This window comes from Protobothrops mucrosquamatus, unplaced genomic scaffold, assembly GCF_001527695.2.
Source record: "Protobothrops mucrosquamatus isolate PMUCROS unplaced genomic scaffold, P.Mucros_1.0 scaffold778, whole genome shotgun sequence".
NCBI lineage: Eukaryota > Metazoa > Chordata > Lepidosauria > Squamata > Viperidae > Protobothrops > Protobothrops mucrosquamatus.
In genome coordinates, this window is record NW_015387046.1 from 677,618 (window position 1) to 700,460 (window position 22,843).

Sequence of the window (22,843 nt, forward strand, 5' to 3'; positions counted from 1 at the left end):
CTGAACCGAGTAGTTTAGCAGCAGAAAAAGAAAATTGGAAACTTACCCTTCCAAGTGTTGCCAGATTGAACTTTTAGCATCTTTCTCCATTAACATGGTGAGAAGGTAGCTTGCGTTGAGATTCAGTGACATGTGGAGAGGCCCAAACCCCCACACCATACCTATTCAGATATTTTCTTGTATACTTCTCAAGTACGTACTAAAAATAAATAAATAATACAGCTACAGTGCATTCAGAAGGTATTCAGACCCCCTTCACTTTTGTCAACTTTGTTATGTGGCAACCTGATTCTACAGTGGTTGAAATTCATTTTTTTTCTCATTAATCTGCACTTAGTACCCCATAATGACAAAGTCAAAAGAGAATTTTAGAATTGTCTGTAAATTTATTAAAAAGAATGTCCTAGAGTGGCCCAGCCAAAGCCTTGACTTGAACCTTGTTGAACATCTCTGGAGGGACCCGAAAATGGCTGTCACCAACGGTCACCATCCAGCCTAACTGAGCTTGAGAGGATTTGCAAGGAAGAACGGCAGAAAATCCCCCAATCCAGGTGTGCAAAACTTGTCGCGTCATACCCAAAAAAGACTCGAGGCTGTAATTGCTGCCAAAGATGCTTCAACAAAGCACTGAGTGAAGGGTCTGAATACTTATGCCAATGTGATATTTCAGTTTTTTTCTTTTTAATACACTTACAGACATTTCTAAATTTCTGTTTTCACTTTGTCATTATAGGGTACTGAGTGTAGATTAATGAGAAAAAGTGAATTGCAACAACTGTAGAATCAGGCTGCAGCATAACAAAATTGACAAAAGTGAAGGGGGTCTGAATACCTTCTGAATGCACTGTATATGGCTTCTAAATGTGAAATTGTTAAGGTCAATCCCCTTCAAGCTGAAGCCCCCCATTGTTTGGGCTATAGCTCTCTGCAATTGCATGACTACTGGGAACATGCTGTAATACATGAAGGGAACATATGAAGTGCAGCACATTAAAGAACAGTGACTTAGATTGTTAAAATACAGTATCTTCATGTGATTATAACTGCTATTTTTAAAATTTACCATTAAGCCACCACTTATGTTCTGGATTTTTCCAGTTCATTTTTCCCAAAACCACTTTTGCCCAGAACTCTCTTTTGGTGTATATCTGAAGCAAACCATCCCTGTTCTGTTTCATGAACAGACTAATATATTCCAAACTACACCAGTTTGGGCCTGGACTACCAGAAATAGCTCTCCTGTTCTTGAAATATTCTGTACATTCCTAAAAAAATCATTAAACAAGGGTAGTAAACACAAGCTACCACAAGTAGAACATGAGCAGCAGTGTTGTGGAATTACACACCAGAGTAACTACTTTGGTTGGGTTTTTATAAATTAGCTAATTGGCTTTTATGGTTGTCTACTTGAAATTCTGGCATCTTCTTTTCCAGAAAACATTCCTGATATTCCACATGTAGTCTTGAATGCCTGCATCACCAATGTTGTCATTTCATTGGCAGCTTGCAAAACTATAGCCGTTTTCAATCTCAAAGGGTCACAACTTCATTAAAAAAGCTTCCATATTTATGGCATATAGTACTAAATAAAGACAAACTGGGTTATTAAATAAAGGGACAACATGAATACACATTTGCACCTACTTGAATTTGCTTCTATTATAGAGGTCTCTCTCTGACAAGAATGTCACTTGGATTATTTCTGAGAATTGCAAAGAATTTTTCATATTTCCAGCTTTTATCACAGACACTGGGTTTGCATTGGTTGTAAATGTAATGTGTGAACAGGACAACAAAGGCATTCTCACAAGCTCCAAATAAGATGAACACTCGTTTTTGTCATTTCTACTGTTATTTATTTTTTTTTTAAATATTTTTGAAAAAATATAATTTTTTTACAATATTTTCAACTTAAACACTATTCACACTGAACACATAAGGCAGCGTAAGCTACCCAAATATGAAGTTTAAGAAGCCAAAACTGTACTAGGTGTTTTAAAAAAAAAGTTGTGCTGTAGACTATTGTGTAGTGATGATTAAACAAAGCAAGGGAAAAGCACCACTCAAATCACTAATACTAAATTTTACAGTTAAATCCAATTTTTAAGATTGTAAAATTTTACAGAGGCAGTGCCATGTTTCTGGATTCCTGGAAGAATCTGTGATGTACAACTTCACATCACCTTAAATATAAACTCAGAAGTGGGACAAACATTCCAACATGATAACTTGCTGCAAATATAATCTCAATTGCCAAATTTTCTCCCCCCGCCTCCCCCCAACCAGATCTGTAGCCAAGAGAAAGGATTCTATACAGGCCTGTAAAAATGATTCAGGTATTTTTTTACAATTCACACTTTCCTCAAAAAAGAACAGCATGAAATAAAGTTTTGCTTGATAATGGGAAGAATTAATAGCAGTACTGAAATTCAGCTAATCTGCATAATCAGATAAACCTTGCTTTTATTTTCACATTAAGGCATTATTGGGTGCATATCAACACCGCCATAAGTTTTAATTAAAACAGACCACTCTTTATCAAAGTCTGAATCCTTCTAAAAACAGAATTGCAAGAGTTTCTCAGAAACTTGGTACTTTTCTCAACAATGACTGGTGCTTCCTTCCTTATTGTCTCCCTCACAAAAGGCCTGGATCCAATTAGATTTTTCCAATTCATTAACCTCTGACAGCAGTTGACTTAATAACAGTCTCAGCACTTTTATTAAGCATGCAAGACTAACAAAACTTTGGCAATGCGTAAGTGTAACACAGTGACAAGAAGAGAGAGCGTTTTAACAATTAAATCTTCTAATACTGGCTTCACAGTGTGGAAATTGTGCTACATCCACCAAAAGAGGGCCCAGTCTACTCATATATTTAGTACTTCACCCCAGGAACAAACTCCTTTGCATTGGGATTCAGATTACTCTTGACCTGGAAGAGAGAGATTTTAAAAGCTTAGACCGTGGAGCCTAAGGTTTTCTTTCGAACATATTTGCACTAAGTTTAACAGGGATTCTCTTTGCAGTGAAAACATTCCTGAAAATAGGCCTCAGTGGAGAAAGCAAGATACTCTTCCCAAGGAAACAGCTTAGAGTCAGCTTACATGCCAGATAGATCAGGATCCCCTGGTTTGATTGATTACCACCCAATTCAAGATCTCAATCTCTTCCTTCGATAAGAGCTAAACCAACTTTCACAACAACAACTGAATATATTATAACACAGGGGTGTCAAACTGCTGGCCCACGGGCCGGATGCGTCACGCGGAAGCCGCGCCCACCCCAGCTCCGGCAATGGGAAAAGTCACAATACTTTGCGACACGTCCCGTAACGAGTTTGACACCCCTGTTATAACATGTGGCTCTCCAGATGATGTTAAATCGTAGTTTTCAGCATCTTTCTCCACTGGCTATTGTAAGACAAACAAAAGTGGTAATACATCTGCAGCATCTAGAACAGTGATGGCGAACCTTTTAGAGACCGAGGGCCCAAAAACTGGCCCCGCCCCCACTCCACCCCGTCCCCGCCCCGCCTACCCACAAGGCCATTCACCACCTCCAGGGCCTGCTGCAGATCGCCCAGGCAGCTCAGCAGCACCATGGCGGCCACGCCCTCTGCCTGCGCCCTGCAGCATCAACTGTGCATGATGGGGTGTGAGGGCAAAGTCTTGTCTACGCTGCCTGGCTGCCATGTCCTTGGCTGTGCTGCTCCGTGTGGGCCACACTTGGGGGCGACTCTCCTCCAGGGGGGCTGCTGGGGAGGAGGGGGTCGCAGGGGGAGGCAAGGCTGGGGCAACGGCACGTGTGCCCACAGAGAGGGCTCCGAGTGCCGCCTCTGGCACCCGTGCCATAGGTTCGCCACCACTGATCTAGAGGATCACATATTGCTCTTCCTAAACTAATTTTCTAAACTTGTTGACATTATTAACAAAAATGTAGAGGAGGAAATCCATCAGACACTGTATGCACCTTTGATAATGTCCTTTACCAGAGATTCTTGAGCAAACTTGGAAGCGGGGGGGGGGGGGGGGATAAAAAAGGCTTAGGTTCTTAGGGATTGGAAATTCTCTTAAGAATTAAAAAAAAGAGAAGAATAAGTAGACAATAGTGCAAAGTGAAATTCTCGGGGACTGGGGGTGGTAGGATCAGTGTTTCTAATTAGTTTATAAATAAACGGAAGTTAAGGACTAAGGTGAGCCAGTCCGCTAATGACATAAAGATCTGCATTTTGATTGCAAAGATATTGGGAAGAGCTCCAAAGGGCCCTCTCTCCAAACTGAGTAAATAGGCCTCAAAATGGCAAATGCAAATCAGTGTGAGCAAGCACAAAGTAATGCAGATGGGTATAAAAATTCCAAAGGTAAACCTCCATGAATGGGAGTTGAAGTTACTAAAAGTGATCGGAAAAAGAATGCTGGGAGTCAGGGGTGCACAGCTCAATAAAAAGTAACAACTCAGAGAGCATTTCTTGTTAAAAATGACAAATCTCGTGTTCAGACTTAAGAAAGGAATAGAAAATGTAAAAAAAATCAGTACAGTAATGGCAGGACTGGAATACACTTGAAAAGGTGCAAAATAATCAATATATAAAAGAGCAACCATAATTATAAGGGGGGCTCAGATAGGTTTTTTATAAGGAATGACTACTTTGGGGCTTTTTAACTTGGGCTGAAAGTAAATAAGGAAAGACAAAGTTGTATAATAACATCGTGCATGATGCAGAAAATACAGATCCCATTCTTCTTTTTATTTACAATGCTGGAAGTTGAGGTCATGTGAAATATTTCAATCAATGCATATATAAACTATGGAATTTCCTGCCATCAGATGGAGTCCCAATTTAGACTTAAAAGGACACCAGGCTACGAGTTCTCAATCTGTAGGCCAGGGATGATTATGCTCCACAAAGGTATTCTAGTAGCATATCCAATGTGCAGGTATCCAATATAAATAAATCAAAGTATTACAATTTTAGAAGGTTGTCATATCTCTCAATATTTGGTAATGTCATTTGAAATTTTGCAAGATTTTGACATTCTCACCCAGAATATGCAAAATCAATCTTATGAAAGTCCTAAGATTTTAAATCTATTATCTTCCTATCCACGTGTCTGGATTAATGTGCACTATAATACAGACCATGATACACCAGGGACCTTCATATATTTTTCTTACAATATACAAATCCTACTTTTAAGAAATAATTTTGTGCCTTATTTGATACAACCCAACTTGTAAATTCAGAGCAGGGGTGAACAAGCTTAATAGGCAGGTACAGGCAATCACGAAAGAACTTAGTTTGTATTGAGAATAAAATGGAATTTTAAAGGTGCTATATTAAAAAAAACAACCCTGTTTTAAGTTACTTTCAGTCAGAATACTAAAAAGACAGGTAATTTACTTATAATGAAAGCAGCTGGATCAGTTCAATACATTTGGTATCCATGTAACAAAATTGCCCATCCACATTAAATGTTCACCTGGCAGGTTTAGCCAAGGCAACAATTCACAGACAAGGAGGGTAATATTTCAACGTATCAATGCAAAAATCTAAAGTGCAATAAATTGTTCCCAAGTCTGCAATGAGCTAGAATTTATCAAGTTTTTTTTAAACAATATTCCTGTTAGTGATAACAGGCTGAAATTATAGCTAAAAAAGTAGTTCATCTTATAAATAAAATTCTAAGCTTTTTAATTACAACCAAAGCAATAGAATTTTAAGAATACCTACCAAATGAGAACATCATCAGACTATGATATTGTATCTACTATATTGTAAGAGAGTTTATGTGATCTTTAGAACTATTTGTAACCCTGCAGACCTACAACGGAATCTGAGCTTCACTGAAAAACCTATTAATAGATAAAGAGAATCTAGTTAAAACGGGGTCTTCAAACTTGGCCCTTTTATGACTTGTGGACTTCAACTCCCAGAATTCCTTAGTCAGCGTGCCTGGCTGAAGAATTCTGGGAGTTGAAGTCCACAAGTCATAAAAGGGCCAAGTTTGAAGACCCCTGAGTTAAAACATTGCATTCTGTCATGTCTTTACTCAACAGTTTGAGCCAACATTTACTTTCCTCGCTGGAAAAAGTATGTGACACTTTAATAATCTAACAATATAATAATGGTAGAACCTTCTTTAGTAGACATTGTTTCAATTAAATGCTTCCAATGCTTGTTGATCAATACTTCAAATTGGCTTGGAAGAATGTTGGCCCACCCCTCTTTACACCCATTTCAATTCATGGATATTTGTGGACTGTCTAGCACAGGGGTAGGCAACCTGGGCTCTTTTATGACTCGTGGACTTCAACTCCCAGAATTCCTGAGCCAGCCATGCTGAGGGGAAAGGGAGAGGCTTCCAAGCTGAGCCATGCTGGCTCAGGAATTCTGGGAGTTGAAGTCCCCAAGTCATGAAGGGGCCATAGTTCCCCCGTGCTGGCTCAGGAATTCTGGGAGTTGAACTCCACGAGTCATGAAGGGGCCATAGTTCCCCCATGCTGGCTCAGGAATTCTGGGAGTTGAAGTCCACGAGTCATAAAAGAGCCAAGGTTGCCTACCCCTGGTCTAGCATAAACTGCTTGTATCAGCATTTCAATATTTCAGTTGGGTTAAAGGTCAAGACTCAGCCATTCCTAATGTAACATTTATTTTGCTTCACTAACTCTGTTATAGACCTACTTGTATGTTTACAAAACAGTGAACTGAGTTTTTGGATTTTTTAAAAAATATTTACATATAAAGAATTCCATGCAAACTATAAACAAACCTTTTTTAAGTCTTTACCCTATCCCAGAGGGTAACATTTACAGGAATGATTCCCATCTATCGATGTCAAAGAAACCTCTATATATCTCTTACTCATATTCAGTGTAATTATATGAGAAATACCCCGTGGAATAAGAATACCTAAATAATTGATACATTCAGTACATGCCTGAAAATCAGAATGACTTAAATATGAGGTTCAAGAGATGAGGAATAAATCATAATGATGCCCTTCTAGTAACACTGCATGAAAATATGTTTTTACAATGTCCTAAAGTATTATCTTCTTGGCAGAAATAATTTACATATATTTTGACTTTGAAACAAGGTTCATAATTTTCAGATGCAAACATTCTTTTGAACTACATACTGACCTCAAGGAAACTGACAGATGAACAATGGAAATGAATTCTCCATGTCCTTATTATTCCCTTGAGGTTAATTCTTCAAACTAAATTTAAGACAAATTTATGAATTACCCAGTGGACTGAAGACATCACGTAACATGCATCCTATAAATGAGTTGGCTATTGACATAAATTACGCATGGACAATTACAATGAAATATGGTTATCTTTTATGGAAACCTTTGTGGATCAGTGTGTGTTTGTGTGTGTGTACATACATATAAGAAGCACTCATATAAATTACTTAGCTTGTAATCAATCTTTACTGTTTTGTTTTTTTAAAAATAATGTTTATTTTACTTTTTTTCTTGGATGTTTTAAATGAAGCAAAAGTAAAAAAAACATGGGGAGGGCCCCTCAAGCTCTGATTGTTCTCTTATTAACTGGAACATCTCACTCAATTAGCGTCTTCATACAGATTATTTCACATACTTTTTCCAACAAAGACAAGCAGTGTTGCCTGAATGTGTCTAATAAAGACACAACACAGCATACCATTTGCAATATTGTTTATTTAACCATCACCTCTTTATCCATTAATAAGACTGCAGGATTATGGATGGTACCCAAGGATTCACCAACTTTCTCACACCATTGTAGGATTTTAATTAGTCGGATTGCTAAAAAAATGTATCAAGATTTTGTAAAAAAAGGTGCTTTCAAAAAACATGCACAGTCGGTGCCAACTCGGCACACTTCCTTTAAGACACTGACTGCCTGTGTAGGAATCATTTAAGCAAAATGCATTTTCTTCAGAACAGGAGGTTTATTTATTAGTAAATTTATGTCAAATTTAACTTATCAAACCCAGTAAATACAAATAAACAAACCAATATTGTAACTTTGGGAAAAAAATATATGCATGCTGAATATGAGCTAAAATGTCATGCTCAACGGGTTCCTCTATTTAAATAAGTTACATCATCTGTGACATCAAAGTAACCACAAGTTGGCTTAAAAATCAGGGGAATATTTAAAGGTTTAACGTTCTAGTTATACTTTATGACCTATACTCATTTTCATATGAGCCTAATTTTACCCTTTTAATTAAAAAGTAATTAAAGCCTACACCAGGGGTCAAGTTTGAACCGGGAAAATACTGAACACCTGAAGTTGAGGGTCTTAAGGAGTCGGTCGCACGGACCGACTCCTTAAGACCCTCAACTTCAGGTGTTCAGTATTTTCCCGGTTCAAACTTCTGGGGACCGGATGTGATAATTTTTTATCAGGATACGTGGTACCGGTCATCTGAATTAACATGTTGTTTACAGTCGTTATAAATGCTTCAGGTCTCTCTCATCTACCAGACCTTCAAATGGTATCTCTGCAGAGTGAAAAGTTAAAATTAGGGAGACCTCTGAACTTTCCTAATCACTTAGCCTACACATCCAGTCTTTACCCTCCCAAATGGTTCCATGTATTCTTCTCTCCCAATGCACACCTGTGCACTCGACAAAAACAAATACTTGCAGGCGGACTATTATGAAAAGATTAGAAGGAGGAGGAGAAGATGGTACAGTTGTTCTGCGCACACAAGGCTTTGATTGTTGTCAGAAGGCCACATCTCAGCTAGCTTCTGAGTGAGACAGCTGACAAAGTATACTGCTAACATTTGAAGAAAGGGGCTTGATTAAAATAATTCCAATTTTAAAATCAGATGCTTACCACCAGATCTTCCAGTGACGAACTGTCACCGATAACAAGATCGTTAAACTGGTCTTGAATTTGATCCATCGTTTGCGGAAGATCTCTCGCTGGAATAAACCATTCGTGCTCTTCCTCTTCTTCCAGCATTTCTTGGAAGCAACGTTCTATAAATTCTTCTTCCCACAATTCCTCTTCAATCTATAATTGGAACAACAGAAGGAAATCTACTATCAAGGGACCTGAGTGGAACTGTCTGAGAGCTATGGCAAAAACGTCTCAGATGGATCCTCCCCAATGTTAGGAGAACTCAAGTGTTGAGCTGCAGCAAGTGAGGGCAAATGCGGAAAAGGAATAGGAAGTTTAAATAGCTGCTTCTTCCACACTGCCACAACATTGGGTCTGAGCCCTGCAAAGCTCTTCCTTTACTTCCTCAGTCACCTGAAGTAACCCTCCCCCCTCTCCCCCACCCACCTGGTGGGTTATTGCTGTTCTCTGAGCTTCTTTTTCTGCAGACATCTCAGTTATTAAAATATAGAGATAAACCCTATCTATGCAACTGTTAAAAAAGCAACCAAAAGTTAACAAAGGAAACAGATAACAAAGAGAAGATTTAGGAAACTAGGAAACAGCACCAGATAAACAACTGGGGAGAAACTACACTCCAACCAAGTTTGGCAGACTATATATAAAAACAATTTCAACTACCTCCACTCTCTAATTCACTAATGATGTTACCTAGCTTGATTTAAAACTTTTAAATCAACTCTTCTTCAAACCAAACAAGGATGCAAGATCTTTTTCGTTTAGAGCAGGGGTAGGCAACCTTGGCTCTTTTATGACCCATGGACTTCAACTCCCAGAATTCCTGAGGTAGCATGGCTGGCTCAGGGAATTCTGGGAGTTGAAGTCCATGAGTCATAAAAGAGCCAAGGTTGCCTACCCCTGGTTTAGAGATTCACAGAAAACACTGGAAGAAAACTAGACTAACGGAAAAAGTGGGATCTTTCCAATAATGCAGAAGAAAAAAACAAACAAACAAAGGAAGCAACGTATCCTCTCACTTACCTGCCTGTTGAATTCCTCTTCATTTTCCATCCACATATATTCTGCAAACGGATTATCATCTTCATGAGAGTGACCATTCATGATCATGTCTTCACTGATAATGCTTGGACTAGTACTCCTACGACTTGGATCTTTCATGGTTGTGCCTTTGAGCTTTAGCCTGAAAGAAAGGGTCCCCAGGAGTTAAGATTTTTAGTTGAATTTGTAGCAATGTATGCTTAGATGGCAGACCCGTGTGAGGTCAGCGATATTTCCATGCAGGTTTGTCTGTCTACTTGAACTTTCAATGGACTTGTTTAGCAGAGAATTATTTGTAATGCAAGATTCTTGCTAGGAAAACAAGAGGAAAATACGAAAAGAAAGGACAAAACGTGTTTGAAGATTGGTCTTGTGAACCTACCTTGTCTTCTTCAAGTAAAGGTTCTAGTTCTAGTATATACAGGTTTGTATCAAATAGAAACCCATCCAGGAATTTGGCAAGGAGGATCTAAAGGTATATTGCACAACATGTGCTGCTCAAAAGCAACTAAGCACAGTCATCTTCCCCTCCATCCATTGCTTTCTCACAGATCCTGTCAGTAAGAAGTCTACATTGGTCCAAAGTTAATTTTATGGATTCTCCAAGCTTGTAGCTATGCAGTACATGTGACAATATGTTGCATATACATTCTCTAGTGAGCTATTAATTTTTTAAAACTTTTTAAAACAGCTTTTCTTCTAAATATTACTTTTCCTCCGGGTTTTATTTATTTGATTTGAGCCTTCTACTTTCAATGAACTCTTGGCAGGTAACAATCAAGAACATCCATAATACAGGACCCTTCATTTCAACCCTGAGCTAAATATTCTCCTTTACTGGTACACATTGTTACTGTCTAGCTCAGGGTGTCAAGCTCAATTTCATTGAGGGCCGCATCAGCATTGCGGTTGCCCTCAGGGGGCCGGGTGGGTGTGGGCAGGGTGGGTGCAGCCTACTGGGTGGGCGTGGATGGAATGGGTGTGACCTACTGGGTGGGTGTGGCCAGCTCTACATCGTTCGTGTCAAGGGTGCCTGTAGGGGCCTGGGCAGGAGTGGGATAGATCTGAGGGTCTCTGGCAGAAGGGGGTGGGACCGGGGCAAGTGCCAAGGCATGGTCCACTGGAGGAGCCTCACTGTTCCTCTCAGGCCATGCGGGGGGTGGGTGGGCTTATGGAGCTGAATGTGTTTCAGCATAGATGGCCACCACAAAATTGTACATTGGCTCCCAGCTGGCCTGGGCCAGGGCCAAGGCAGAGGGGGCTGTTCCCTCACTGTTTCCAGGATGACTTCGCGGGCCACATGAAACCACTTTGCGGGCCGCATCTGGCCTCCGGGTCTTGTGTTTGACATGTCTGGTCTAGCTCAGCATGGTTTTTTTTTTTAACCAAGTGAGATGTCAGTTTTACTCTCAGTATCTGTAAAAACTTTTCAATTTTACTAAAACAGTTCTAATGCAACAACTACCGTATGTGAACTTGCACATCATCTTTTCAGTTAATTAAGTTTGCAACTGAGGTATCTTTGAATTTTTGCATTTGAAGGGTTTAGCATCTGCATGTTATCAATTCATGTTTGAAAAACACAGTTTTAGAATGCTATATACCAGCATCAATGCTTGCACTGAATTTCAATTACTTTCCCTGACCAGAACAAGTATCCAGGCTTTTGACCTATAAAAATGCCCAGCTATAAAGGTTCCACGAATCTCAAAGGGTAACTGCATTTTTCTAGTCTGCCACAAAGTGCCTTTCTGACTACTGACAGTCCTCATTTAATGACTGCCTAATTTACTAACTGTATGCAGTTACAACGATGAAAAAAATAACTTTAGGATCAATCATCACATTTACAATCTTTACAGGTTTGTTGAGCAAAAGAAAACTGAAGTAAGATCGTAAGCATAGCTGTGGCTTCACTTAGCAATTTATTGACTGAATTGCTGGTCCCAACTGTGATTGCTAAATGAGAACTACATCTATACCATTATGTGTTAAGACTCAGTAATATTAACAATTTTGTGTTACCCATCATATTAGCAGTCTATCCAAATCGAATACTTTCCCAAAAAAATGCCACAAGACTTTATTATTTAAGGTATCTTTAAATAGTAAGCAGTAATGGAAGAATTTTGTTTCTAGTATTTGTTGTTCCCTCACAAACGACTTCTATAGGTGTATAATAGAACGGTTGGGTCTTTCTTTTTGGTCGAATAATTCTTCTACTTGTGACTTTAATTTTTATTCGACGAAAAATTTTATAATAAGTTCAGTATTTATATACGTTAATAATTTTTGTATCGTCATTATAGGTTCGACCAAAAATTTTATTCTTAAATTACAATCGGGACGTTAATTTAACTGTGCATTTATTAATCTGACTATACATCTTAAATACCTACAATACTACATTGTTCTTCGACCATTATTAGCAGTGAAGAAATGATGTCCTTATGTTTCCCAGATACCACCTACTGGAAGCATAAATTGTATTATTATAATCTGCAATTTAAAATCCAAATTTACTCTCGCTCCCATAGGGAAACAAAAACACTCTCTGATGAATATTTTACAATAATGCTTAAAAAGTAAAGATGTATTCAAACAAACCCTTATGCTTACTACAAATCTTGTTTAAAACATATAGATTCTATTACTCAGTTTGGGAATCTAGGCGGCCAGTCACCTTAGAAATTTCATCATGTTCCTCTCTCCATTTGCAACAATCAAAGGGAGCTGTGTTTAAATACAGACTTCCCTCTGGCAGCTCTATGTCTCTTCCTGATGAATCCTGCTATGCAGGAGTTCAAGGGATTCTGATGTCAAATGAGATTATGACCTCACGAAGCTCACCTTTGAAGGATGAGGCAAAATGAAAAGAAAAAAAAATCCCAAAACCTGCATAGCTGCTCTAAAAGAACGGGTTTCCAATTTTCTTTGCCGTATTACTTGTAACTGTACTTGTTGTATAACACTATGTGATGAGGGTCTCCAAAGATCAATGAAAAACAAGGTTTTTTCCCCCAGTTTAAAAACCTGTTCCAAAAACTGCACTAATGCACAGAAATTATGAATGTGTTCTAGGGCAGGGCTGTTCAACCAGTGGTACGGGTACCACCTGTGGTACATTGGCACCTGGCAGGTGGTACGCGACCATGCTAGAAAAGTGGTAATGGGGGAGGGGAATGAGCTGAACCGGTGGCAGCACCGCACAAGCCTGAGCGAGAGACGGCTGGAGCTGCAGGGCTGTCAGGGCTGGCTCCAGCTGGAGCTCGGCGCTGATCCTGGTGCTTCTGCTGAGCCCTGAAGAAGCAACAATTAGCTGGAATGTTGCAGCATCTCCAGGGTCTTGTGATTTACATTCAGATGCTTGGCAACTGATTCATATTTATGACGGTCACAGTGTCCCAGGGTCATGTGAAGTGACCAAAACCTGTTGCAACCACCCAGCAGACGGGTGGAATAAAAACCAAACACCCCCCACTGCCAATCCCCAACAGAAATGCTGACAACAATGAAAACCTCGGACAGGAGGAAGAGCGCCGCCGGGTGGGCAGGCAGGTGTCTTGCTCGGCCGTGGCTTGGGGGGCACTTTTTTTAGTGCCACTGTAACTTCGAACAGTCATTAAGCAAACTGTTGTAAGTTGAGGACTACCTGTACTTTATCACTTTTTTCCTTTTTGGGGGGGGTGTCATCAAGTTTTGGACACCTTGCTAGGCGACTGGTGGTACTCGGATATTGCCATATCCTAAAAGTGGCACAATGGGTGAAAAGGTTGAAAAGCCCTGTTCTAGGGAATAATTTTTAGGATTTGGTAGTCTTTCCTAAGCTGGGCATCCTTCAGATATATAGTATTCAAGTCTCAGAATTCTCAGCAGTAACCATATTGGTTGGATAAGTTTGGGAGTTCTCTAGAGTTTAGACCAGACATGTCAAACTCGCGACGTCACGAGACATCATGCAACGTATCGGAGCTTTTCCCCCATTGCCGGCAATGGGGTGGGTGTGGTTTCCCGGTGATGCATCCGGCCCACGGGCCGGCAGTTTGACACCCCTGGTATAGACCGTGTCCAGATTTGAGAAGACTGATATATGGGCAACTAAAAGGCCCAACACTGTCCTGTACATTTTTATGTATGCTGCAGATATTTTTAAATCTGATGAATGTCTGTAGGAGTTATACAGGAATTCCTAAATAGTAAAGTGATATGGAAAGTGTTCTTTGAACAGCCGATACATTAAAAAAAAAACTGACCATGCTATATTAGACCCCCCCCTCTTAAACAGCTAAATACTTTATACAGAGTAAGTTAATACATAATCGTACTTTTGCTTTTGAAGCCCAAGTGAAGTGCTTCAAAAGCTCCACTCAACACATCTAAAAACCAGGACACAGTATTCTGTTTCTTTTCTCTCTCTCTCTCTTTTTTAGGAGTTGGAGACAAATGCTGAAAGTCAGTAAAATCAAGGGATGGAAAAACAGCTGTCTTCTTCCTTATATTAGCTCTAACTTGTAAAAAACATTCTCTTGAATATAAATTTAAATCTAGACTAGAAGGGCAGCATTCAAATTATAAAATATCTTAGCAACCAAAGCCTCCTTTAAATTTGATAAAAAGATGCCATTGTTTGACTTCAGACATCTCTGAAAAACCAAAAGAAAGAAGTGAGTTACGCTAACTCTTAGCATCAATGCATATTTATTTATTTATTTATTTATTTTATATGCCTGTTATTATTTTTATAAATAGTTCAGGGTGGCGCACATATAATCCTAATAATCCTTCCTCCTCCAATTTCCTCAACAACAACCTTGTGAGTCAACTGGGCTGAGAGAAAGTGACTTGTCTAAAGTCACCAAGATGGTTTTCCTGCCTAAGGTGGGATTAGAACTCAAGTCTCTTGCTATCTAGGCCAACATATTAACCTCTGAACCAAACCGGCCTACAAATACTTGCATTTTACGTAATTCTGAAGACACGTCACTTACCATTAAAAAAAAACAAATAATTAACATGCAGGTTCTTTTTTTCCCTTACTTTATAATCATCATAACTATCTATAAATCAGTAATGTGATTTTGACAATGCTAGAAGTGCCCTCAGACGACAAATTTACCGCTTCTGGACTTTATGTTGGTGACTGAAAAAAATAATGAAAATTTGATTTTAGATTTTGATGACTAGATTGACTTTGTTGTTGTAGAAATAGTTTGAAATAGAAATATAAAATAAAAGGCTGAGGTGTACAGGTAGTCCTCGACTTATGAACACAGCTGGACCCAAAATTTCTGTTGCTAAACGGGACAGTTGTTAAGTAAATTTTGCCCCATTCTATGATCTTTCGTGTCACAGTTCTTCAGTGAATCACCGCAGTTGTTAAGTTAGTAACAAGGTTATTAAGTGAATCTGGCTTCCCCATTGATTTTGCTTGTCAGAAGGTCGCAAAAGGGGACCACGTGACCCCAGGACACAGCAACCATCACACATGAATCCGTTGCCAAGTTGTTTGAATTTTGATCACTTGACCACGGGGATGCTGCAATGGTTGGTTGTAAATGTGAAAAATGGTCATAAGTCAAGTTTTTTTCAGCGCTGTTTTAACTTTTAACAGTCATTAAATGAACTGTGGTAAGTCAAGGACTATCTATAATTAATTTTTTTGTATTCTTTCGCACTGAAGAAAGTCGGAAGCACTACGCCTTTTCCTTTTCTTGGCACCTCTCTCTTTATTTCTCCTTTTATTTTTATTTTTATTTTATCTCAAAACAAACTCCTAATAAAAAAGATAAAAAACAGATCTCCAAAACAAAATTAAGCAAAGTTATTACACCTCATTATTCATCACATTCTTTTGAAAGGCTTCGTCATGATTCTGAAATTTTGTAATGGTTTTACTTGAGCCAGGCTGGATGTGTTGCCCTGAGTAGTTCTTTTTGAACATTTAAGGGGACTCCTATGTCTCTCTGGTTATGTCCATGGGGCAATGGTTCAATAGAAATTCTAAGCCTTATCCTGCTACATACTCCCTACATAAGCACTCTAGACCAGGGGTGTCAAACTCAATTTCATTGAGGGCCGCATCAGCATTGCGGTTGCCCTCAGGGGGCCGGGTGGGTGTAGCCAGGGTGGGTGCAGCCTACTGGGTGGGTATAGATGGAGTGGGTGTGGCCTACTGGGCGGGTGTGGCCAGCTCTACATCGTTCGCGTCAAGGGGGCCTGGGCAGGAGTGGGATAGATCTGAGGGTCTCTGGCAGAAGGGGTGGGACCAGGGCAAGTGCCAAGGCATGGTCCACTGGAGGAGCCTCACTGTTCCTCTCAGGCCATGCGGGGGGGGGGGGGGCTTATGGAGCTGAATGCGTTTCAGCATAGATGGCCACCACAAAATTGTACATTGGCTTCCGGCTGGCCTGGGCCAGGGCCAAGGCAGCGGGGGCCGTTCCCTCACTGTTTCCAGGATGGCTTCCCGGGCCACATGAAACCACTTTGCGGGCCGCATCCGGCCCCCGGGCCTTGTGTTTGACATGTCTGCTCTAGACTGACTTTCATTTATCTGATCTTGACGGAATTTCCAGGGGAGCAGGGAGTGTGATTTCAATTTACCAGTACTTCTTTGCGACAAGGACTCTAAAATGTCCTACCAAGTCACTCCATTTGTGCTACAATGCATCACACCATTAATTAACTTTGAACAATCATTCATTAATCGATTTTTATAATACTATTTTATTTTATGATGTACGTTTCTACTTTAGATCAGGGGTCCCCAATCCCCGGCCCAATACTGGGCCGTGGGCTATTCGAAATTGGGCCACATGAAGCGGACCGGTGCACACAGCTCCATTCGTGCAAGTGGCAAACCGGCACACAGCTCCACTCACACAAGCAGTGAACGGTGTGCACGTGAATGTGTACTGGTCCGCCACTCAGGTGAGTGGAGCTGCATGGGTGCCAGCCTGCTGCTCGCACAGCCGGATTCTCCTCTCCCCCCCCAGCAGGGACACCAAGCCCCAAAATTGGGGAGCGCTGCTTTATATTGTATTATACTCATTAATTTCTATTATACAGCAAGTCCCCAGGTTAAGAATGCCCTGGTTTAAGGATGACCCATAGTTAACAACAAAGTCTATTGTGGCAACATTCAAATTAAATACACGGTGGTTCCAGTTGATTACATAATACTACTTATACAGCATTATATGTTAATATATATATATAAATCATATAAATTATGATTTAAGAAAACTGAAGTGATACATGCAGTACTGAAACTATAAACTAAGAAGCTCTGTTTCATATTGCAGTTTAACCATGAGTTCATGGCTACAACTCTGCCTCCTACTGCTGGGAGACTGCTGTTTAAATAAGCCTTGCCGCGGACACCTGTATCAGATAATATACATGTACTTGAAGTGATATAAATTATTTCAAGCACTAAGGAGAAAAAACATCTATGAAAAATACTTTGGAAACTTATGAAATGTTTTCGGTTATCACAGTTCATAGATCATTATCTTAAAAGTACAACCCTACTTTTCATTTGAAAATTTGAGGTGGGAGAACAAAAATGGTAAAATTATACCATAAACTCCATCTTGGATTCAGTGAAAATACTTGATAAATATGTTAATGCATATGGAGATAGATTTTTAGTCACGGCTATATGCTGTTATGAGAATCAGTTTGGGGTGGTGGTTATAGTACCCAACTAAAAACTGGGAATCCGTGAGTTCTAGTTCTGCCTTAAGAACAAAGTTAGCTGGGTACCTTTGGGCCAGTCACTTTCTTTCAGGCCGAGGAAAGAGGCATCAGCAAACCACTTCTGAAAAATTTTGCAAGCAAATTGCGTGGACTTGCCTAGGCAGTCTCTGAGAATCAGACATGATTGAACAGAAGGAAAAAAAAATCTGTTATACCTAATTGCCTAGCTAGCATCAAGAATTCACTGGAACTAGTGGTTGCCTCTAGTGCTTATAATAGTAAGAAAATTATTGTTGTTGTTGTTAGTTGTCATCATGGAAGCTCATATATCTTAAAGCAATTCGCTTCTTATCCAAATAATAAGATTATGATTACAAAAAGAGAACAATGCTAACCTTTTAAATTTTGCATTGCCTTTACCAATTTGCTTTCCCACCAAATCTCAGTTCCATTGTATTTTAAACATTAAAAACTGCCCTTTGGGATGATACAAAGAAATATTTTTATTTTTCTAAATGTGACAAACCAAACCAACAAAAAAACAAATTAATAATTCAAAAACAGAATATTTACTACTACCCCCCCGCCCCCACCCCACCCTGGTCTGAATCAAACTTGGCAAGAAAATAGAAATGAGTTGCTATGTCTTTTTCCAGGATGTAGTTTCCATCCCATTATTAATCAGGGCCAACTTTGCGGTCTTATATATCCGGGTGCTTTCCTCCGATACAAGATCCTTTCTATGCTAAAGTTCACTGTTCCACTACAGAACTCACCGAAAACAAGATGCAGGAAATGCATGTCTGATCATCTTTCCAAAAACCCACAGAGGGTTTTTTTTTTTAGCTGACTGCTTTTGATTCACAGAATAGGATGACGTAATCACATATAGTATATAGTATCTAGGTTCCTAGGTTCCTCACTTGACCCGGATACTTGCTGGTAACGTTAGCTTAAGCACTATCTTCTAGTTTAAGTATCTGGCAGAATTGTTCTGAGGATAAAACTGGGAAAAGAAATCACATAGATCAGTGGTTCTCAACCTTTTTAATGCTGCGACCCCAACCGGTTGTAAGTCGAGGACTAAACCGGTCGTAAGTCGAGGACTAAACCGGTCGTAAGTCGAGGACTAAACCGGTCATAAGTCGAGGACTACCCAACCGGTCGTAAGTCGAGGACTTTCCCTGCCCGGGAGCACCGCGCATGCGTGGTTCCGTCCCCTGCGCCGGCCGAGGCGTAGCTGGCAAGCAGCAGAGATGGAGCAGGCCGACCACCAGCTGGCCCAGCCCAAGGGAGGTAAGGCACCCGCCGGAAAAGGGGAAAAAAATGGCGGACAGCCTTGCTTGGCGACCCCCGTAAAATAGTCGATCGACCCCAAATGGGGTCCCGACCCACAGGTTGAGAACCACTGACATAGATAGACTATCCTTGGAAAACAGGACACTTGCAAACAAATTCAGCTAAGGTAATTTTTGAGGACAAATTTTGTTTCTCGAGTGCTACAATTAAAACCCAAAGCTAACAGGATGGAGATGGCGACCCAGGGTCACTTTATGTGAAATGGGTGGCCATATAAATGGGAGAAATAAATAAATAAATCTGAAAAACCCATAACACGGAAGGCTTTTAAGTGCTTCCTCCCAACCTTTCTTCCACCAGAAACTTAAGTCAATAGTTAAGTTTCCAAGCAGATCAAAATTCTAGATACTAACTAAATGCAGTTCTCATTTGCTTTTAACAGATGAACTACACTAAGCATCTTCATACATTTATATTTTTCTAATACAAAAGTAAATGCTTCCTCTATGTGAAAGAATGCTACCTTTCGCCTCTTTCGCTAGTAATGTTGTTATGGTTTTAGTAAGCAGGTCAAATTTTAATCCAAGACTGGGCCTTCTGATTTCATGTTTTTTACACGGAATTCACCTCATAGTAAAATCAAGTCATAATGAGGAGTTTCCGCACTCAGTCACTCAAGCCCTGGTCCTGCATTTAGACTACTGCAATGCATACATGGGACTACCCTTGAAGAGTATCGGGAAGCTTCAGCTGGTGCAGTATATAGGTGCACGGGCAGTTCTAGGGGCCCCTACAGTGACCTATGTTACATCACTGAATTGCACTGGTTGCCAGTTTACTTCTGGGTGCAATTCAAGATGTTGCAATTCAAGATGCATGGCTCCAGGCTATCTAAGAAACCAGCTCACCGCATAGGATTAGCCTACCCTAAACATGCTGCAGGGGCATGCTGCAGACCCCGTCAGTCAATGAATTTCATCTGACGAGGTCCAGAAGAACTTTTTCTGCCGTGGCTCCTGGAACATCTTCCGCCCTCCTGAGATCAGTTCCACTCCCCCTCTTTTGGCCTTCTGAAAGGCCTTGAAGACATGGCTATGCCAACTAGTCTGGGATCCCAGACTGGGGTGTGGCACTTTGGAGGTGGCTAATGGAGTAGATAACACTCCACCTCTTGTCTGTGAGCACTTTGCTCCCTCCTTCTCCCTCCTGCCTAGTATGATTTTAATTGAATTTTAAATGTAAGATCTTTATTTATTGTTTTAATGTTTTAACGTGCATTTTATTCTGTGTCTGTAAGCTGCCGAGACACCTTTGGCAAGATAGGTGGCATACAAGTTTGACAAACAAATAATATATCCAACTGCACAAAGAGAGTTTTTCCCTTCATAGATTGGATGTGTTTTGACACCAGTAGTCACAGATCACAGATCTGTGATTCAATTTTTGGCATAAGCATAGTTGCAATGCAGTTGCTAAGGCTCATTCATGATTTGTGAATTAGCAGAACTTCCAAGTGGACTCTATGGAAAAATTAGCAGGATCCACATCTCCGTTTTCTGAGGTATCAGATCCATTACTAGGAGTACAGGTAGTCCTCAACTTATGACCACAATTTATGTTGTTAAGTGAGTTTTGCCCCATTTGAAGACTTTTCTTGACACGTTTGTTAAATGAATCACTGCCGTTGTTAAATTAGTAAGACGGTTGTTAAGTGAATCTGGCATCCCCACTGACTTTTGCTTGTCAAAAGGTTGCGAAAGGTGATCTAATGATCCCCGGACAGTGCAACCGTCATAAACGTGAGTCAGTTTGTCAAGCATCCGCATGTAAATCACTAGACCATGGGGATGCTGCAACGGGTCGTTAAGTGTGGAAAAATGGTCATTTGGTCACTTTTTTTTCCAGTGCCGTTGTAACTTCGAACGGTCACTAAGTGAACTGTTCTAAGTCGAGGACGCCCTGTAGTTCAGGGCTTTTCAACCAGTGGTATGGGTACCACCTGTGGTACATCGGCACCTGGCAGGTGGTAGGCGACCATCCCAGAAAAGTGGTAGCGGGGGAGGGGAATGAGCTAAACCGCTGGCAGCACCGCACAAGCCTGAGCAAGAGATGGCTGGAGCTGCAGGGCTGTCAGGGCTCAGCGGAAGCGCCAGGATCAGCGCCACTCTCCAGCTGGAGCTCAGCGCTGATCCTGGCGCTTTTGCTGAGCCCAGAAGAAGCACCAATCAGCTGGAAGTTTGCAGCATCTCCAGGGTCTTGTGATTTACATTCAGATGCTTGGCAACTGATTCATATTTATGACGGTCACAGTGTCCCAGGGTCATGTGAAGTGACCAAAACCTGCTGCAACCACCCAGCAGACGCGGGGAATAAAAACCAAACACCCCCCCACCCCACCCCTGCTGCCAATCCTCAACAGAAATGCTCACAACAATGAAAACCTCGGACAGGAGGAAAAGCACCGCTGGATGGGCAGGCAGGTGTCTTGCTCGGCTGTGGCTTGGGGGCCACTTTTTTCAGTGCCATTGTAACTTCAAACAGTCACTAAGCCAGTGGTTCTCAACCTGTGGGTCGGGACCCCATTTGGGGTCAATCGACCATTTCATGGGGGTGGCCAAGTAAGGCTGTCCGCCATTTTTTTTGTCTGCCATTTTTTTTGTCCGCCATTTTTTTTCCCTTTTCCGGCGGGTGCCTTACCTCCCTTGGGCTGGGCCAGCTGGTGGTCGGCCTGCTCCGTGTCTGCCGCTTGCCAGCTATGCCTCGGCCGGTGCAGGGGGCGGCACCACGCATGCGCGGCGCTCCCGGGCAGGGAAAGTCCTTGACTTACGACCGGTTGGGTAGTCCTCGACTTACAACCGGTTTAGTCCTCGACTTACGACCGGTTGGGGTCGCGGCATTAAAAAGGTTGAGAACCACTGCACTAAGCGAACTGTTGTAAGTCAAGAACTACCTATACTTCATCACTTTTTTCCTTTTTTTTTTTTTGGGTCATCAAGTTTTTGACACCTTGCTAGGCGCCTGGTGGTACTTGGATGCTTCCATATCCTAAAAGTGGTACAATGGGTGAAAAGGTTGAAAAGCCCTGCTGTAGTTCGTGCAAACTGATGGGAGAACCCCTTCCGAGGATTCCCCCTGTCAAAAGGCATCAATCTTCTTAGAGGCTTAGGCGTTAACTGTCACCTTAGCACCTCCGCCCTCTACCGTTGCTTTCTGGCCTGTACAAAAACAAGACCCAGACGACGGAGCCTTCCTTCGCAGACAAGACAAGACACGACAGCTGCGCCCTTTACACCCAGCCCGCCACGCAGCTCCGCCCCTTTTCCCAGCCAAGCCCCACCCCCGACCGCGCGCCCCTCCCGAGCCCCGCCCACTCCGACCTCTTTGTTCGATTTCTTCAGAGCGCGCGACGGCTCCGCCCCCCCACCGACGGGGAGGGGGGAGCTGTGGAAAGAAGCGGCGCTATCCCATCATGCACCACGCCCCCTAACAAGACAGGTAGTACACTTCTTGAGAGACCCGGATGGATGGATGGATCGGATGGGGCGGATTGGGGGGGGGGGAGGAAAGCAAACCAACGAGAACTCGAGCCCCGAAAAGAGGCGAGGCCGTTGGGCTCTACAAAGCCGATCGCTCCCTCTCCGGGGTGTCCTTCTACTTTCCCCTCAGGGCTCTCGTCGTTTTTTGCCCAGTAGTCCAAGGGGCGGGGGGAAGGGAAAGAGAAGAGGCGAATGGAGAAGAAATAACGGCACCTTTCAGTATTCCGCCCCTCCCCTCTGCGCTTCCGAGCCCCGAGGCGCACCTCGCGTAAGCAGCCTTTCAGACACCGAGGCTCCCAGCTGGCCGTTGCTTCTCGCCCTTCTTTATTCAGGTCCCTTTCTCCTTTGCCACCCCCTTCCTTTGGATACACAACAACCCTCTTAGGCCGGATATGATGTCAC

General features: G+C 41.5%; 1 protein-coding gene across 3 annotated transcripts; it reads right to left on the minus strand.

Moving 5' to 3' along the window:
• Positions 1-1,895: 1,895 nt before the first annotated feature.
• PAIP2 (poly(A) binding protein interacting protein 2) lies at positions 1,896-22,843 on the minus strand. 3 transcript variants are annotated; one of them, XR_001548935.1, is made up of 5 exons: positions 22,655-22,843; positions 9,891-10,050; positions 8,844-9,023; positions 7,146-7,222; positions 1,896-2,934 (listed from the first exon to the last, which is right to left on the minus strand). XR_001548935.1 is itself a non-coding variant. In XM_015818684.1 (4 exons), the coding sequence occupies exons 2-4, from the start codon at positions 10,026-10,028 to the stop codon at positions 2,878-2,880; spliced, it is 375 nt and encodes a 124-aa protein (XP_015674170.1). In that variant the 5' UTR covers positions 10,029-10,050; positions 22,705-22,843; the 3' UTR covers positions 1,896-2,877. The 3 variants fall into 3 exon arrangements, 2 of the variants coding, with proteins under 2 accessions (XP_015674170.1, XP_015674169.1); XM_015818684.1 differs by lacking the exon at positions 7,146-7,222 and having other exon boundaries at positions 22,705-22,843; XM_015818683.1 differs by lacking the exon at positions 7,146-7,222.

What these genes read in the sequence shown, in the direction of transcription:
- PAIP2 (XM_015818684.1), bottom strand. Translation starts at nt 10,028, where the DNA reads ATGAAAGATCCAAGTCGTAGGAGTACTAGTCCAAGCATTATCAGTGAA. An exon ending in AAGAGGAATTCAACAGGCAG is followed by an intron (nt 9,024 to 9,890) that starts GTAAGTGAGAGG and finishes TTCCAATTATAG; the next exon opens with ATTGAAGAGGAATTGTGGGA. An exon ending in CGTCACTGGAAGATCTGGTG is followed by an intron (nt 2,935 to 8,843) that starts GTAAGCATCTGA and finishes TCTCTCTTCCAG; the next exon opens with GTCAAGAGTAATCTGAATCC.